This window comes from Lissotriton helveticus, chromosome 9 (assembly GCF_964261635.1).
Source record: "Lissotriton helveticus chromosome 9, aLisHel1.1, whole genome shotgun sequence".
In the NCBI taxonomy this organism is placed as follows: Eukaryota; Metazoa; Chordata; class Amphibia; order Caudata; family Salamandridae; genus Lissotriton; species Lissotriton helveticus.
Genome location: NC_136070.1, coordinates 1,209,502,857 through 1,209,522,089, shown reverse-complemented (window position 1 = coordinate 1,209,522,089; position 19,233 = coordinate 1,209,502,857). Strand labels below are relative to the sequence as shown.

The 19,233-nt window shown below is 45.6% G+C and overlaps 1 protein-coding gene across 1 annotated transcript in view; it reads left to right on the top strand.

The window, feature by feature from the left end:
* Positions 1-19,233, top strand: part of LOC144782354 (protein SSUH2 homolog) — a 288,587-nt gene that overhangs the window by 72,599 nt on the left and 196,755 nt on the right. Inside the window, exon 2 of the mRNA XM_078661672.1 lies at positions 14,852-14,925. Within this exon, the coding sequence (XP_078517798.1) occupies positions 14,852-14,925 (74 nt within the window). The remainder of the gene's footprint in view (positions 1-14,851; positions 14,926-19,233) is intronic.

Sequence of the window (19,233 nt, the reverse complement as noted above, 5' to 3'; positions counted from 1 at the left end):
CACTGACTCTGAAACTGCCCATTAGTTTTTATTCTTTTCAGAAGTGTCCAGCGGAGAATTTACGCGCCATGCTTGTGTTTAAAAAAATATGTAGCACAGAGAACCAGCTCAGTCGGTTAAATGTTATGCCTAATTGTGCTCCTCGGCAAGCTCCTTCCCCTATTTCCTTTCTGTGAAAACCTGAAGAGCTCAGATGCAGATATCCAGCATAATGCACTATGTTAAAGCTGCAAACTTGAACATAATAATCCACATTTGTAAAGCGCACAATCACCCGTAAGGGTCTCTAGGCGCTGGGGGCCGTCGGGAAGATTAAGCGAGCTATTGCCCAAAGTCACATGGTGCTGGGCTAACCTGGCGCTGGAGCCGGGGATCGAACCCTGATCCCCAGATTCCAGCGTCAGTCGCCCTGGCCGCGGCGCCACACCTCTCAGACTGGATTAGCTCAAAAGTAAAAAACGATTTCCAAAAAGCTAAACTTTTTAGAATTAAACCACTTGAAATGGACCCCCCCCCCCCCACTCGAGTCCAAAGGAGGAACAAAATGGGATTATATGACTTTCAATGGAGTCCAGCCCCACACGGGGCTTCCGGCCAAGGTCTAAGCCTGTGCCTTTCTGCCACCTTGACCCCCGCGCCCCCTCCACACACTCCTGATGGTTAGCGCTCAATCCATACTTTTTGTCGGACCTGCCCATTTTAGCCAGATGGGGGGGTCAGTTTGTTTTCCAAGACTCCCGCGCTTTCAGGAAACCGAAGATACGGCTGAAACGGGGCTGCATGCATGAGTGGGTCTCCAAAATGGGACCTCCCCACCCCGAAAAAAAATCTATACTTCTTTGCCTGAACGGGGTGCATTGCAGCCCCCCTAAATGCAAAATGCAATGGGTCTCGCATTTTATTAAGTTAAAGCCATTTGCTTTGCTATACAATACCATTAGTAAAGCAAATGGCTTTAACTTAATCAAAAGCGAGACCTATTGCATTTTCAATGCTTGTTATATGAGGCTCCCGAAGCAGTCTCGTGGACCGATGCCAGGAATACATCTTGGTACAAAAGGGGGTGGTGATGGACGGAGCATCTGAACCAATCAAACACTCGCACCCAGTCAACACATCTGGGTTTAATCCATCACCGTTCTTTAGCCCACTCTGCCACCCCAGTTCAGATATGGCCATATGCAAATCAGTTTGACCCTGTGCCTCATGGGAACAGTCCAGCCCGAACTGCCAAGCATCTTGGCAAGGCCTGCATGCAGGGGGTGTTGGTGGCCGCAGGCGGGAGGGAGCGTTTTGCCTTGGGACTATGAATGTATGAGTCATAGTAGGTGCAGCGTTAGGCGCGGCACCACCTGTCCAGGGGCCACTTAACAGTTAATACATTTAAAATGCGTCCGTGCATAACCCTTGCCATGGATACTTTATGTACAGGCAGAGATGCACGTGAAAAGCGGCGTGAATTGTTGGCCTATAAAATGGAAGAAGGGCTCACTGTCGGCAGCCCCTTCAGAGCGGTTTTCCATCTGCCTCAGAAGAATTATTTCATTTGTAAAGCCGAGTTGTCCGCATTTGGGGTGCAACTGAGCCTGTTGCATCCCAAATGCATGAAAAAAAAAACCAAGCAAGCCGGGCTGAAGACTGCTGTAATGCCAGAAACCGGTCCTCGGAAGCTTATTTCTGGTCCAGGGAAGGCATGAAAAAAACAAGCAAGCCGGGCTGAAGACGGCTGTAATGCCAGAAACCGGTCCTCTGAAGCTTATTTCCGGTCCAGGGAAGGCATGAAAAAACAAGCATCCCCGACAACTTTAGGCGGTTAGATTTACAAGCCCCTTGCGCCACTTTAGCGTCACTTTTAACATGGGAAAAGTAACACAAAAGTGGCGCAAGGGGCTTGTAAATAAGTCCCGTATTGTTCGGTAAAAGTCGTAAAGTCTTCTGAATTAAGGTAGTATAACAAATAGAGGGTGAGTAGGAGAGAGAAAGAAAAGTAGAAGCGCATACATCGGGTAGTGTATTTTCTAAATGTATTTCACTTTAGGGGGAGGCAAAGCCTACTGACCCCCACTGCTCATTCATACTGAAAGGTTCCAGACCAACATAAAGCCCTGGTTCCCTCACCTGTGCGTGCTCAGACAGTACTCCAGTATTGTGTCAAAGTTTTCCATCTTAACTTGTGACTGTATGCCTCTCACTTTGGGGGTCTTTTTTGCTGTGCCAGTTCTAAAACTTGTAACATTCTTTTTGAGCCACACTAAGTTTTTCGTTGGAGTGCACATTGTATTGCATTGTATTGTATTTATATAGTGCTTACTACCCCATATGAGGCGTCGAATCGCTTTTTCGGCAAGTAGCACGCTACTCCGGGACCCATAGAGGCTTAGTGTTGAATTAGTATAGTGAAACATGCAAGTACATTTTAAGTGGCGGAGAGGTTAGTCCGTTATTTGGCACAGTTTCTGAAACATTGGCGCATGATGTAGCATCCAGACTCAGGCTGACTCATTAGTCTCCTGACAACCCAAACCACCCATCATTGGTTGTCAGCAAAGATGTCACAGAACTGCCTAATTTTACTATGGACACTTACATGTGCTGTTTGTAGATGTGTCTTCGGCTGGACCACAGCTCCTTCAACCATTATTAGCTTTTCTCTACCTCGAAGACAGTCGGATTCTGCTGCTATATTTTTAATTTATTTTATGTAGTTTTACAAAGCACAAATTCGGACCATGGCCATTTAGAGCAATTTACATGAGCACCAGATTACGTTTCATGTCAGATTTTTTTAGGCACCTGGAGATTACGTGATTTGACCAGAATCGCAGGACGTTGAGTTAAGCTGGGACTCTCGTTTCAAAGTCTGCAGCTTCGGCTGTTAGGGCACGTGCTAAAAGAGGGGCAGCAGTTTGAGCCAAAATTTGTGTATTTGGCTTGTCTTTCTGTCAGAGGTTTACCTCCACCCAAGGGGATGGTAACTGTCTTCATGTTGTGAAGCCTTAAGGCTTGTGCATTCAATCATCCATTCTTTGTATCAGCTTGAAGTGACATTGGTGTACTACAGAGCTTGTGTGTTTTACCCTGCGCTCCGTGAAAAAACGGATCGTTTTGGGAAATTTTAGCGAATTTTTTTTAAATTGTATATTTCCATTCTGTAATGCACTCAGCATACCTATAATTAACTTGCACGCATTTTCGCTCATTTTCCACGGCGTTTGCTGCCGTTAGAGCTTCAAACCGGGGTCAGGTTTTTCTGTACTCGGCGGCCATCTTGAGTGGGGGCTAGAGTGGTGGGAGCGCTCTAGTGGACCAGATATAAGGAGCCCTGAAGCAGCGCTCGCGAGATCCATTCTTTGTATCAGCTTGAAGTGACATTGGTGTACTACAGAGCTTGTGTGTTTTACCCTGCGCTCCGTGAAAAAAACGGATCGTTTTGGGAAATTTTAGCGAATTTTTTAAAATTGTATATTTCCATTCTGTAATGCACTCAGCATACCTATAATTAACTTGCACGCATTTTCGCTCATTTTCCACGGCGTTTGCTGCCGTTAGAGCTTCAAACCGGGGTCAGGCTTTTCTGTACTCGGCGGCCATCTTGAGTGGGGGCTAGAGTGGTGGGAGCGCTCTAGTGGACCAGATATAAGGAAACAGTGGTGTACCGCGCTAGCGGTCGCGTTTGCGGGGACGCCGTCCCTGCGCCGGAGTCCAGCCAGAGTCAGCCCGTCTGCACCCGTCCGCGCTAAGGACGAGCTGGACGGCTGGTCCCTGGACTCTGGTAAAATGCCATCCCCCCATTGCAGCTATTCTCTCCGCGATCTACTGGCTCTTAAACCTTGTAAAAAACGCTGTTCTCACTCTTACGAACCGGACGACTTTTTGCTCCCACCTCGTTGTGGCTGTTATCTTCCGTTAAGACCCCCCAACCCCGCCCCCATCTACCCTACCCCTGAACACCCCGTCACATCTAGTTCTAATATAGTAGAAGTAGAGGGCATCTTGGTTAATGCCCGCTCCCTTATCAAGAACAAGGTCATGTTTAAGGAGATGGTACTGGACAGAACGCCCACCCTAGTGTTTGTGACCGAAACCTGGGCTAAGGACTCTTCCGACCCTGATCTAATTGAGGCTGTCCCGGAAGGTTACTGCCTGGCCAGACTTGATAGGCAGGGACGAGTGGGAGGGGGGATAGCGATCCTTTACAAAGATCACTTTCAATGCCACATAGTACCCTTGACTGATTCTCCTGACAGTTTTCAAGCTCTTTATTTCACAATAAAGGAAGAGCAACGCCCCTTTTTTAACGGTATCTTAATTTATCGTCCCCCCGGCTCGAGAACCCACTTCACGCACCACCTTCTCCAATCTCTTGAACCCTTTTTTGGCCAAGACAATTTCTCCATCCTGGGTGACTTCAACTACCATCTAGAGCGGCACGACCTCTCTGACACCTCCTGTCTCACTGAGGCCCTAGAATCTTGCGGGCTTACGCAACGTGTCACGGGAGCCACTCATCGTGCAGGCCACACCCTGGATGGCATCTTTTCCAATGACCCTCGTTTGACCTCCAAGGATCCGATCCATCTTTCCTGGTCTGACCACCTGGCGGTCCCTTTCCTTCTGAAACACCACAGGGAGAACCCCCGTAAACTAGGGAACCATACAAGAGAAACTTCTAGAAATTTCAGGAATATTAATAGCAATTCCTTCGTGCCCTGGGCTGCAAGCCTTGCTATCACCGGTCTAGATAGCGTACAGTCTGCAGTCGCTCACTTTGAACAGGTCACCACCAAGGCCCTGAATCAACTAGCCCCAGAACAATCCCGGTACCGCGCTAGAAAGAGACCTTCTGCCCCCTGGTTCTCCAACTCCCTTAGGCTTCTTCGGCAAGAAGTGAGGAGAAAGGAGAGGCTATGGCATGCTAGTTGGGACTTCAAGAACAAGGAAGCTCATCGACTTCTTGTAAAAAAAATACAAAGCTGAAATTGCGCAGGCTAAACAAGAATACTTTGTGACCGCGACCTCCTCGCTCTCCTCCCCGAAGGAACTTTTTAAAACTGTGGACTCCCTGGTCAGATTGCAAGCCCCTGACCCCGTCATCTCTTCGCAGGACCTCTGTGATAAGATCGCCTCATTCTTCCACTCTAAAATTCAGGATATCCACCTAGCCCTCGAGGAACAAAGAGATGTTCTCAGTGCATCTACACCTAGGGTAGAGACGAGTTCGATCAGCACTGAAATCTCCCCACCATGCACTCTGGACGCCTTTCCCCCGCTGACTTTACAAGATCTTGAGCTACTGTTAGCCAAGACTAAGTCTGGTTCACCTTTGGACACCTGCCCACTGAAAGTCATCAAGCAGTGTAGGGAGACCCTCTTACCACCGCTGCTAGAGATAATGAATCTAGCCATTAGAGATGGCATTTTCCCTGCAGAGTGGAAGAAGGCGGTAGTAAAACCCCTGCTGAAAAAGGCCTCTCTGGATCCGGGGATCCTAAAAAACTTCCGGCCTATTTCCTTGCTCCCTGCTCCTGCGAAGATGCTTGAGACACACCTTAACAAGCATCTCGCTGCCTTTGTTGAAAGCTCAGGATGCTTAGACTCCTCCCAGCATGGATTCAGGAAAGAATTTAGCACAGAGTCAGCCCTCACCATCGTGCTTGACAAGATCCGCACGACAGTAGATGAGGGCCAGACCTCTTTCCTGGTCCTGCTAGATCTAACTGCGGCTTTCGACACCCTCTCCCCCTCAGTACTTACATCGCGGCTGAGGGAGGTGGGGGTGAAGAACGCAGCTCTGGATCTCTTGCTCTCCTTCCTCACGGGGAGGGAACAAAGAGTCAAGCTTGGGGAATTTCTATCTCCATCCCGTCCTGTGCTATGTGGGGTTCCTCAAGGGTCAGCACTTAGCCCGACCCTCTTTAATATCTATGTTACCCCACTAGCCAAATTAATAAGATCATTCGGGATGGAGGTAGTCTCGTATGCAGACGACACTCAAATCCTCGTCTCTCTTCCCCATTCAGATGAACTAATCGCCTCCAAGTTTAGATCCTGTATGGAGGCGGTTGGTAACTGGATGATCCAGAACTCTCTGAAACTGAATGGGGAGAAGACGGAGGTGATGGTGTTTGGGGGGAAAGAAAACATCTGGTCAGCCAATTGGTGGCCTGACTCTCTTGGAACGTGTCCTTCCCCCACATCTTCTGCAAAAAATCTCGGGGTGCTAATAGATCCTGCCCTTAACTTAGGCAACCAGGTGAGCAGAACCATTTCCACCTGTTGGGGCCTGATTCACACCCTTCGAAGGGTCAGGAAATATCTTTCCTTCCAGGCAAGAAAACAAATAGCTGTTGCTCTTATTGGCTCGCGTCTGGACTATTGTAACGCGCTGTATGCTGGACTTAATAAAGGACAGCTGCAGCGCTTACAGGTAGTACAAAACGCCATAGCCAGATTTGTCCTGGATATCCCCAGACGCTCTTCGGCCACTGCAGCCAGGAAAACGCTGCACTGGCTGCCGGTAGAATATCGTATCCGGTTTAAGGTCCTTTGTATGACCTATAGAGCCATTGCCAAAAAGAGCGACACTGGAATAGGATCCATCATCTCCCACTATGTCCCCCGAAGGACTCTGCGCTCCTCTGGAAAACTGCTTTTGGCAGCCCCCCGTGTACGAAGAGCCAAATGGGGTGGCAGAGCCTTTTCCACCCTTGCTCCTAAGTGGTGGAACGAACTTCCTCTGGATCTGAGATCTCTCCCGTCCCTACAGAACTTCCGTACTGCCTTAAAAACCCTTTTCTTCCGCCAAGCATATGTTTAGGTCCTTATGTTCTTTCCTGATCATTCTTTTATCTTTTGCTAGGCGCCTTGATACCTGCGGGTCATTGTTCTTGCGCATTATAAATTTTCTTTCAATTCAATTCAATTCAATCAATATTATTACTGTGCAGTTCCTTCGGTTTACAGCTTTGTCTTTTACATCAAAAGCAAAGAGCAGTGGCATATCTAGAGGGAACCGGATGGGGCCTGTGTCCCCACACTTGGTACTGCCCTCCATACACCCACAACACCCACACCACAGATCCTCAGTGTATCGGGAAGTGGCAAACAAAATTCTCAAAAGGAACGGCATCTTGCTGCTAAACGGTGTTTGCTTAAAATCTGACTTTGTATATGTGTATATATCTACGTAAACATTTTAAGCAAATATGTGTAAATATATATTTACATAGGTATAACTCTTGTTGTTGGGCGCCACCAGTTTTATTTTTTGGAACAATGTTTGCCTTCAACCCCCAAAATTTACTTCTAGACAAGCCACTGTCATTATTGAAGCAAATTCTTAAATCTCGCCATGTTTTGTTACGGGAAATTTGCACTGTGCAAACACACCTACTTTATAGGTTAGTAAATAACACAAACCTATCTGTGAAGTAAAGGCACTCCTGGTGTAAAGGTTGGCAAAGCCTAATTAAGTGACAGCCTCTGGTGCTTGTAGTCATGCGATGAAATCTGCCAAAATCCGTTAAACGAATCTGTGATGTGTGGCACTTGGCAGGGTTGCTAGAAACATTTGGCTACTAACTTGCATCAACTGTATTGACCTCCAGTTAACAATTACAGGATCAACGCTTTATTGTTCTGATGTACAAGCCATCTAAATGTTTAACCAACCATTGATAGTTAGCTGTTGGCCTCATAAGACTCCAACAACCTCTTAGTTGGGTGGAGTTAAGTGCCTCTTTACATAATAGATCTGAAACTTCCAATATGGTTTTGCTCTTCCCCAAGACATTTCTAGTTGCTTCTGCCACATGACGTACCACCAACAGTAACCACACAGCTGCCGTTTCCCAGTATGGCACTTGCACCTTCTTAAACAGTGTGCAGTGCGCTGTGAGGTTGGCAGTCTTCTCCCTGCTGCCTTCCGCCCCCAAGCTTCATTGGCCACCTTCCTTCCATCATGACTGCAGAGTCTAGACTGACCCATGGCCACTGTAAGCAAATGGTCTGGCCTCCCACATGCCCTCCCACCCCACCTTGTCCGACTATACCTTTCCAGCTGCCGCAGTCTTTAGAGGCTGTCCCTGTAAGAGGTTTTTTACCTTTTGACCATCCTCCCAAGGCTCTCCATTATCAGGTGGGGCGCCCGACTGCCACTGCAGGTGCATTCCCTGGGCTGACCCAGTCCCTTGAGATTCACCACTGAAGTTCCTATGTGGACTCCTGAGAACTATGTCTTATTTGTATCATTTTTATTGATCTATCGATTGTGTATAATCAGACCATTAGCAAAGAAGTTGTCCAAAATGGGTACATCCCAGTATGATAGTGCAAATGAGATTGAAATGAATACCACAGAGTGCCAGACAGGGAAGGTAGGGCACAGTTTGGGACAATATGAACTTAGATAGGTCAGTGATCCTGTACATCACACAATATTGTAGGAAGAAGAAATCTACTTACAGTTTGAAGTCGGCTATGTTCAAGGAGCTTTAAACATATATAGTAACCGTCTAAGAGAGAAGACGGAGAAATATCCACGAGCAATCCAGCCAGGCAAGTGGTGTCCCTCAGCTAGTGGAAGGGTATGCAGGTACCCCAGATGTCCTAGAAAATTTGTCTAGATCGTTCAGTCTGTAGATCAAATGTTCATGGGCCTCAGGTGTAGTGTATCCAGCCTTCGAGGTTAGGAGCCATGGGGCTTGACCAGTTCTAGAGGATTCAGATCTGTGCTGCTGCCAATGCAGTGTCGATCCATCTTTCTTTTCTCATGCCTGGGGAGGGCGGTGATGTTTTGAGTATAATGCAACACAGTAAGGGATACCTGCCGCTGTAAGAACTTTGCTGAATCTGAGTCCAGTAGGGGAGAAACAGGGGGCACGACCAGAGGACATAAACTATCTCTGGTGGTCCCATAGTTGCTTCTCTGCTATTCCTGGAGGACTCTATATAGTTTTCTCTAATTACCTAACAGTGTTTTAAGTTGTGCTGCATGAACCTCCAGTACTCTAGCAGACTTCCAAATCCTTAATTGGTAGCCGAGTACTGCACAAGAACCAGAACCATCAACTGTTCAGCTCATAGACTCCACGAAGCACCGTGCAGTCACAGGAGTTCCACATTCTTGTATGTGATCACCGGCTGTACAAATTCACTAGTAACGACAACACAGTGCTGCCAGGCTTTAGACTTTTTGTTACTCCGTTATTGAAATGACAAGCACTGAAAGATTTTAAATTGACTAGCCTAATCAAGGCAATTGGAGTTGCAAGTCTAACTGATGGATTTTTCGACTTTAAGTCACACTATCAATTTGAGCAGGTGTTAGACTCAATTCAGCCTGCAGTAGCAAGGAAGTTGTTCCTCCAGTTTAGATATGGGACTCTTCCGCTTTTTGCAATAACTAACAAGTGGTCGGGTGAAACCCATTGCCTTTGTCCTGGATGCTAAGTGGAGGAGGAATCCGAAATTCACGTGTTGCTCTTCTACTCGGCATATAAACAGGCCAGGGCAAAATGGGTTATACAACTGTGTAGAAATTTGGGTATAAGGAACTACAGCGCATTTTTTAGGATCTTAAAAATTGATACTGATCCACTGTATGTTGTTGTAATTTCAAAATTTCTCCTTGCCATGTGGTTTCAACGAAGGTATTTGCTGAAGGCCAACACATAGTTTGTGGCTGTCTAATCTGTTCTAACTATTTTTGTATCAAGTTATTGCGACTTAGCTTAGCCTGGGAGGTGTATGACTTTCTTTTTATGTGGCACACGGATAATGGATACTTTGAGTTTTAGGATGTGTTTAATAATGTTCTTAAATATTTTATCTTAAATTCTAGTTTTTAAATCAATTTTTATTGGTATAATTATCAAGTTCTTCATTCCTACAATTAACGAGGTTTATGTAGTCCCGCTGAGGTGTATATTCGTGCTTCTATGATATTTTATTCTTACATATTGATTTGGATCATGTTCTACTGTACTGGAAATTTAAATGTGCTTTTATGGCTGTAATATCCGCAATAAAGTTTTTATTGACATTGAAATGACAACGTAACCCTCACCTGGGGTGGACCTCAATGACCCTTAGGTAGGCCCATATTGTATTTTACCCACATCTTTGATGGCCAATGCGTCATAATAATGCATGCCCTAAAGATGGTCAGTATTTGGATTTGCAGCTTTTTTGGTTTCACGTTCTCTGAAGCACTTGACGCAGCCGCATCACTGAACTTAAGCAGGTTGTTTCGTGCATGTCTTTAAACTTTACGCACTGTATCCAACATCTCCCATCTAGGCCAGTCCACATCCAACACTTGTTTAAACCATGCAGCATGAAAAGATGTCCAAGAGCTTTTTGCCAATTTTTATGATCTTGCTTGGGGTATGAAGCTCAGTATAAGTGATGCAGTACTACTTCCCAAAACATTTGTCCACCTGTTGCCCCCCAAACCAGTCTATATGTAAAAAAAAAAAATTAAAAGAGTACAAGTTTGTACTCGCGTGGTGTTCGTGGGAAGCCATGGGGAGAGTCCCTCTACTGAAGATATCGTGGCTGAGTAATGCACCATTTCCACATCCCGTGCTTCATTACAAGAAGTATTGCTCATCTTCAGCGTTCCAGTATGGATTCTTTGTTCACTTTAAGTGATGCAATTAAACCTTTGTGGTGGAAAGTGATTATTCTTGTGATGGGTGAAGCATGCTACAGCACACAGTTTCAGCTGGTCTCTGTGCTCACATGTTTGTACAAGAGCTGGTCCGACCAGTATTTCTTCTTCTTCTCCTGCCGGATGGCGCCTGCTCGCTTCATAGTATTTATGCCTTGGGGAGCAGCTGCCTTGTCTTTCTGAATAACAGAGTGAGTCAGAATCTTAAAGTTGTTGGTGTGTGGAATGCTAGACCGGCTTAGTTCTGAGATGGACTTTTGGACCTTGTTGGTGGTGGGCATAGGGAAGCCGTGGTCTACTGGGCCGCTGCCATGTTGGTTGTGGTTGGTTGCCTTTGGTGTTCTTGGTGTCCTGGAGTCTGTTTTCCTAGGACTCTGCAAACTTTGCCAAGTAACCTCTTCCTCGCTTGACTCGGAGTAGCAAGGATGAACTAGGGTCAGGGTTAAAGAATACAACTCGGCAGTCAACCAGCGGATCCAATAACTCTCTGTTAAGCCCTGTGCTAGTCTTAGTAAAAAAAGAGTAGTCATTTACTTACATAACAGAACACAATGCTACACACTAACATGGAATCGGCAACCGGGTTCTGCAGCAAGTGGTTTTTACACCAAATACGGAGATCTGGTAACCATGTGAAGAGCATGGCCATGAATCGGGCACAGATGCCTACTTACAATTTGGCTTGGGTGGTCAGTGATTTTGCCTGGTAACTCATAGGTCAGTTTCTTGTCTATCTTGAGCAAAAAAAGAGTTCATGTGACTATCGCTAAGGTCCCTCATCTGAAGCATTATCTTATGGGTTCCAAGGAGTTTCTCTACCTCACTTCAGGTCTTGCGTTACCTGTTCGCCGAGATGTGGTGCACCCTTCGTGGCTGCACAGCAGTGGCCACAACCAGTGGGCGTTGGATGAAGGACAGTGGCCTCCGCCTGTTGGATCTTGCTGCGTGAGAAGTATTGCATTGATAAGAGCTAACAACTATGTCTATCAAGGAATCACTTTTACAAAGATAAACGTTTTTGTGAAACGTGCATGCACTTTCACATTTTTTATCTGTATTGGCTTGTTGAGAAAACAGTGTGCACGTAACTGAGTCGCAATATTTATATAGTGATAATCCAAGACACAGAGATATTTATTAAATACATCGTTATGTGCAGGGGTGAACACTCTGTGCTAGTGATATGAAAAAATTTCAGTGAAATCTTGATCAATCAATATATTGCAGCGACAGACTTTATATGAGGCTTTGGTGCTTATGCCAGATTAGCATGTTGGCGCGGCCAATGAAAGTCAGGATAGCCGTTCTACTTGCATTAGGTAAGTCTGGCAGCCTACTCGCTCCATCCACCTGCAAGGGACATTCCTGCCCCAGGCAGCCTTCTGTGGTAAGGTCTTGTAAATTCATACACACATTTTAATTTCCTTATTGCACACGTTCTGAGCCATTTAAAATGACCAATTCTGGTACAGAGATGGTCAAACAATTGGTATACTTTTCTGTTTTCTTCAAAAAGAATGCCCTTACCGTAGAAGAGACGTGGGCCAATATCGGACTTCAGCAGACCTTCTGCAATCATATATCTCTTTCTGAGTCAGTGCTATAATAAGGGTGTGGTGGGTGCTAATTCAAGAAAGGGTCAAATGCCCCTCTTCATGTTCTCCAACCCCAAAAAAAACACCCCTGACCCCTGTTCACTGGTGAAAGACTGCGGTAATTGGGTATAGTGAGTTCCAAACCTCCCAAGACCCTGATGCTTCTGCATCCACTGCACTGATAGTTTTGTCCTGGTGTGTGTGTGTGTGTTTTTTTAATTGTTTTAAACCATGTTTATTGGTGTGTAGTAGTTGAGCAACATACAGCAAGCAGCACCTGTTAACTGCCAAACTTGATCGTCAAAACCGTGACATTAAGCAAATCCCTTACAGTACACAATAAGCATAGAATGTTACAGGTAGTTCCACAACATATCCCAGACCTTGTACAATTTCTGAATTCAACCCCAGTATCTGTAAACGTAATCTTATGCTTCGGTGCAACAACCCATACTGTGGATCTGCTGTGTTATCGAAGGAGCCCTTTGGACTCACTAGTGTTGTGCAGTGTCTCTTTTTGCTACCAATAAACCCAGTGCCACGAATAATCTGGTGGCACGGTGTCCTCTCCGCTAACCTGGGGTGTAGTTTCAGTGGGGTGTTTGGGGTGTTGCGCCACCCCTAATAAATGTATTTTATGATAAATAGTTGAGTACAGGTGCTTTTCGTCAAGTATTGAGATGTCAGTCCGATTTCACCAGGGATGTTAACACAGACCAGAATTAATTCATATATTCATTCTCTCTCGCTCTTGTCCTCAAAATATTGCTTATTTTACAAAATATTGTGTTCTCCTACCAGTCTGCATTCCTTTCCCTTTCCATTGCCACTTAGGCCCCTCCCATGCACCCTGCTTGTGGTATATTGTACTGAAACATTATATGCCAGCCTGAAAATCTGAAGCTCACACCCCCTCAATCTTACTGGCCAAGCTATGCCCCTGACACTAACCCATGTTCCCCAGAATAGCCATTTTGAGATCAGGATAATCTGCCTGCCCACCACTCGGATACCGTTTGATGTGCACAGGACCCGTAGCATTGTATGACCGGTCATTCCCATACTGGGTGAAAAAATGTGCCTCGCTCCTCCCCATACTTCTGTGGGTGGGTGGGGGGAGGGGGGGGTGGAATCCAATCCCGGCCTCCTCGTGGTTGGTCTATAATGAACCCTGTGAAAGTATTTCCGCTGCATTAGTTGCCGGCACATGGCACACTGCGAGGACCCTAGGGACCATCTTCGTTTCAGTCCAGTCCACATCAACTAGTTCCCTCAAGTCATGAGCCCAGCACTTAAGGAGGCACAGGAGAGGGTTCGAGGTGTTATTAACCAATATTTGATCAATCTTATAGATGGCTTTGGTCTCAAAGCATTTAGTTGTAACTCTGAATGCCAGTGGGTTGCGTTTGTAAAGGGCTGTGAGGTCTTTAGCGTGGGCCTCCAGAGTGTGGCAAACCCGTAAATGTTGGTAGAATTGTGTCTCCTAGCCTAGGCATCCTAGTTATATCCCATGAGCGGATTCCTGGTAGTCCTACTGTGTGTTTGATCCAAGTGCCGTACCATAGTGGGGTTTCGCGGGTCAGGAACCCGTCTGATCTACTTCAATAAAGGACCGCAAGCCCTCATTTTAACATTATTTTAGTGATCGGGGAGGTCCAGCCATTTGTTCGTGTCATATTTTTGGTTCTGATTTTTAACTGCATCTTTATCTTCCCTCCTCTCCCAAAGTAGTTACCCCATTCTGGGCAGATCTCATTGGAATCTCCTCCAGGTATTGATCTGTAAGGAAGAAGCTACAACATTGCTCTTATTCCTGGTCTACCCATGCCCTCTTGGCTGTGAGTAGTGGAGCCATCAAGCATGATCTAACGTCTGAAATGTAGACTGTATCGACTCCTTGAGCTAGACTCTTTGACCAGGCCTCTGTATCACATTGTGGGGTTCCTAAAAGCCTGGCACCATTTGAAAACTTCAAAAAGCTTAGACTGGCATACCTGCGAATTACTTTTCAAAAGTTTAACCCGTTTGCGAGCTGGCGGTGTGGACATCAGCCTGTGCAAAACTTTGCGAAAAAGAGCTCTCAACGAGTACATTGAGCTCTGCACAAGACAGTTCAAACATTTGATTGGCAGCTTTAAGAAAAGCTCTGGTTTTGATAGCGCTTGATAAAACTGTTCAATGGAAAATCAAGCCGCTGTGTGCTCCCTTTCAATGCATCCTAAAATACTTTGAGTGTGTTCACCTTCTCTTGGTATGTCATATCACCGTTCTAAAATTTATAAATGGTAGATTGTGTTTGCGCCACCTGGCCAGCTATTTATTGACTGTAGCCCATATACTTTCAGCAGAAGATGCACAGGATTTGCAAGTTCTTTCCAAGGTATTACCGTGGTAGATGTAGCAAGTATTCCTTGTATGACTGAAGAGTTTTTTTTTTATTGCTCTCCCATCCCTCTCAAAAAAAGTTAATTTGGTTGGTCAGTCAATATCCAAAAATACATAAGCCCTGCACTTGTTGTTTCAAAAGATGCTCACTCTTTTTATATTGTTTGATTTTCTAATGTCTGTTTTTATTTTAACCCAGAAATGCAACCGCAGCGTATCCAGGCTATGGACCCGAAAGCCACCCTTTGCTTGCCCAAGGCCCTGGACATCCAGGTAATTAATTGACTTGATTTTTTTTCTCTTTAGTTTGCTATTTGTGAAATTCTGCTCCTGTCCTTAAGCCACACCAGGGCATTGTTCTTTGAGGCATACATAATAGGTGTCTGAGCCTGGGTGCAGGCCTGAATGTCTTTCCTTGTTCCATCATGACATCCCCAGAATTGGGCTTTTTGTTCCTATCCTGTAAGGTACCTCTTCGACACTGCTGATGAGAACTTCGATGGGCTGAATTATTCCATTTATTTCTGGCGCAAGAACTAGGGCTTCTTGGACCTGAAACGAACATTTCCAAGAGACTTGTAGCTATTTGAAAACTTACCCTTAATGAACAAATGTACGTTTTCCTGAACTTTCAAGGTTTCTGGAAATCTCTGCAAAGATCCAAGTTCAAATGAATGCGAACAAATCCCTGGTCTCTCAACACCTAAGAAAGACACCCCTCCCCCTACAGCCGGCCTTGCAGAAGCATGGTATAAGTAATGGGTTAGCCGATTGAGATCTTATTGATCTTGTCGGAACATATTGATTTAAAAGGCCTTTTGAGTAATGTGCATGGGCAGACGGATGATAACAGTTTTGTGATCGTACACGGGCCTTAAAGCCTCAATTTTTTATTGTAGACACATGAAGGGATGTTAGCTGGTCTGATGTGAGTTGTTGCCTAGCTCAATGCAGTGGCATTTTGAGTGTATGTTAGTCCTGTGATTAGATTTGTAGGGAGTTACTAGCAATAGTCCGATTGAGAAATTACTACGGCCTGTACCACAGATTTCTTTCTCGATCAGGCAGGAAAGAAAAGATCTCTTTTATGGGAGCAACATGGCCAATGCCTGGTGGAGCTGTTTAGGTAACTATAGAAGAGTTTGGCTCTGGTTCACCCCCTCGGCAGTCACATACCAAGCCAGACATTGGACATAGTTTTGCTTGGTCTCCCTGTTGTGTTTCTTTCCCTCCACCACCTCCTCCCTCCATGATCCTGTGGCTACCTCCCCTTTCCAGCTGATACGTTAAGATCTATTGTTACGATGTAATCACTGTTTTTCTCCTTACGTTTATTCTTGGCTCCTGTACTGGATGTAATTTTGTAACCTGTAACTTGCTGATCCCCATGTAAAGCAGCTGTGCCCGAGCAACATTGGCTGTTTCCTAGTGGAGCTGTCATATGCAGCTGTAGAGGAGTTTGTCTCTGGTTCACCACTCAGCCGGTACCTACCCAGCTGAACATCGGACATCGTTTTCCTCGCCTCCCCGTCATGTTTTCCTACCTGCATTCCCTACCCCCATGTACCATTCTCTACCTCTTCACTCCCCATAATGAATGAAATGAAATGAAAATTGATTTGTAGAGCGCATGGCTGCCCTAGAGCGTCCCAGCGCTAAAAGAAACACAAAGCTACCAACAGCGTGCACCGAAAAGTCAGACGTCAAGAGGGAATAAGTGGGTTTTCAGGGCTTTCCGAAATGTCCCCAGACTTGGTTCCATCCGAATCGCAACTGGAAGGGCATTCCACAGCTGACCGGCATTAACGGAAAACCGGCGGCCACCAGACCGTGCCCTCTTCGATCTCGGAATTGTCACCAGATTGCCATGGTCGGACCGAAGGGAGCGCAGCGACTTGTAAGGGCGGATCAAGTCCCTCAGGATAGGAGGGCCGACGCCCTGAAGTGATCTGAACACAATGCAGAGGGACTTGAATTTCACTCTTGCTCGGATCGGCAGCCAGTGAAGGGCCTTAAGGGCAGGTTTGGCAGAAGATCTTTTTGCCGATCCGGTGAGCAGCCTGGCAGCCGCGTTCTAGACTCTTTGGAGCGTATTGAGGGTTGACTCTGGGGCCGCCAGGAATAGGGCGTTGCTATAATCTAGCCTAGACGTGTGTACTTGCTAATAATCTCACATTATTGTGTAATCTCCTGTTTCTTCTTTTCTCCTTTGTCTACACTTGTCTATGTAATTATGGAACCTGTAACTCACTGATCCTCATGTAAAGCGCTCTGATATCTCCAGGTCTAGCCAGCGCTATATAAAACTTTGTTAATAAAATGGTCCGACTGGACAGCGCAGCTGTTGCCAGACAATTATGTGAACATCACTAAAGAGGGGCTTTGGCTCCACTGGCACTTTGGGAGCCAGGAGCACATGTTTTGATTGGACAGAATTTTGGTGCTTCCACAAAAAAGTGCTTGCCCTGCAGGCAGCTGTGATCATTTTATTTTTCCAGCTAGCTGGGTTTGAACTTTCAGAGGCACAGATATGACCTTGTGATGCTGTAAAGGTGTCTTATACAGCTAAATAATTTATTGTGTTTGTTATTCTCTGGCCTCAGCACAGATTGGCGGAGGGTTGTCTCATTAAGATGGGTTTTGAGTCTGGCTTTTCAGTGCACCTGTCATTTTAACCTTCACAAATTATTCTACACTTCTTTGCACACACAAATACTTATTCATTCCCATGCTTTTTACTTGTTATGCTTCTCATTGCCTTACAACATTCCCTTAAAGCCCGACCTCTTGGCTTTGCCAGTGTCTTAAGGTATGAAACCTATATGAAAGCAAGTGGAAGACCATTTTTTGGTATGATGTTTGAATATCCAATTGGCATTGATGTAATCTGAGGTCATTGCAGACTCTGTGGGTACCTGTGGCAGTCCCAATTGTTTTGACCACCAACATGAGGGCCGGCAGGAGGGATTGCCAAATAAAAAAAAATCCATTTTGTCTGCATTGAGACAGTTTGCCTGTTGTTTTTCAAGCCATGGGTACCTGCACTCTTTAGGTTTGTTGCAATACAAAACAAGCATTTACAATGCAATAGGTCTCGCATTTACGCAAGTTTGAGCTACTGACATTGTAAATAACAATACCTTTTATTTTTGTTTTTGTTTTTAAAACATAAATAAAAAGCGTTGTCCTCTACAATGCCAATAGCTTAACACCTTAAGTGCTGCCGTCGGCCAACGGTCGTCACGGGCACTACCTCCCCAGTGCTGCGTGCGACCGCTGGACGTCCAGTTCAGCACTGGATAATGGACAGCGCAGCACTGGGGAGGTCTATTTACGAAGCTCCCAAGGTGTTAAACTCGCGTAAATGCGAGACCTATTGCATTGCAAATGCTTGTTATGATTTGCTAAGAAGAAAATTTGTCCTCCCTTTTTAAAAAAAAATGTTTAATGTAATACAGTGTAGACCAGCTTTATTATTCCTGAAACAACTGAATAATACATTAGTCTGCTGTGCTACGGCCGAAAAGTGACGCTGGCTCCTGTCTAAATTAAAAGCTGTTTTGAATGCTTTAAGGTTTTTATTCTGCACGTTTCTTTACAGTGATGGTTTATTGTTTTATTTGATGTTATGTATTGAAGTACTTTTATGTTACTGAAGAGTAACAGATGAAGTTGTTTTACTGACTGACAGACCGCATCACTCAACCAACATGGTTTCTTGCTGTTTTTGTGCAACTTAACCCAATGTTCAAACTCCACATCACACGTTGGACGTGCTGTGGTAGGAACACATCAGAACACAATGCTGAAGCGGTCATCCTGCAGAGGTTCTAACCGTGGTCTTTTAGGAAACCCTGGAACCCAGACATCCCCAATGAACCAACCGCTCCTAGAGGCCATGCTAATGGTGGAAGCGCTACACAAACGTGATGATATAAAATAGAGTAATCAAAACCTGGTCTTCAAAGACTCCACACTATAGCTCTACCATGTCCTTAGTAATAATCCAGTTGACCAATTAAAAATGCTTTCTACTGGATCTAGTTGCGGAATATTGGTTTGGGTTGGAAGTATGAAACATACTCCACTAGTTAAATTAAAACTGAAACCGCTATGACATTATTTTAATATGCAACTGGATTTTTCTCCAGAGAAATTAATTAAATCAATCAATCAGGGGTTTGTTAAAGCGCGACTACTCACCCGTAAGGGTCTCAAGGCGCTAGTGGTGTGGGGGGGGGTGCAGGTTGGTTCCATTCCATCAAGGAGGGGGTCTGTCGAAGAGCCAGGTTTTGAGGTTTCTTGCGAAGATGGGGAGCGATGTTGTCTGTCTGAGGTGGAGCGGAAGGGCGTTCCATGGCCGCGAGGAAGGAGAAGGAGCGGCCTCCCGATCTGGTCTTTCTGGTGCGGGGGACCACGGCGTAGGAGAGCTGGGCTGATCGTAGGGTCCTTTGGGGTGCGTGGAATTTGAGTCGGCTGTTCAGGTATGCTGGTCCGGTGCCGTGGAGGGCCTTGTGTGCGTGGGTGAGCATCTTAAAGGTGATTCTCGCCTCGACGGGGAGCCAGTGGAGTGTGCGCAGG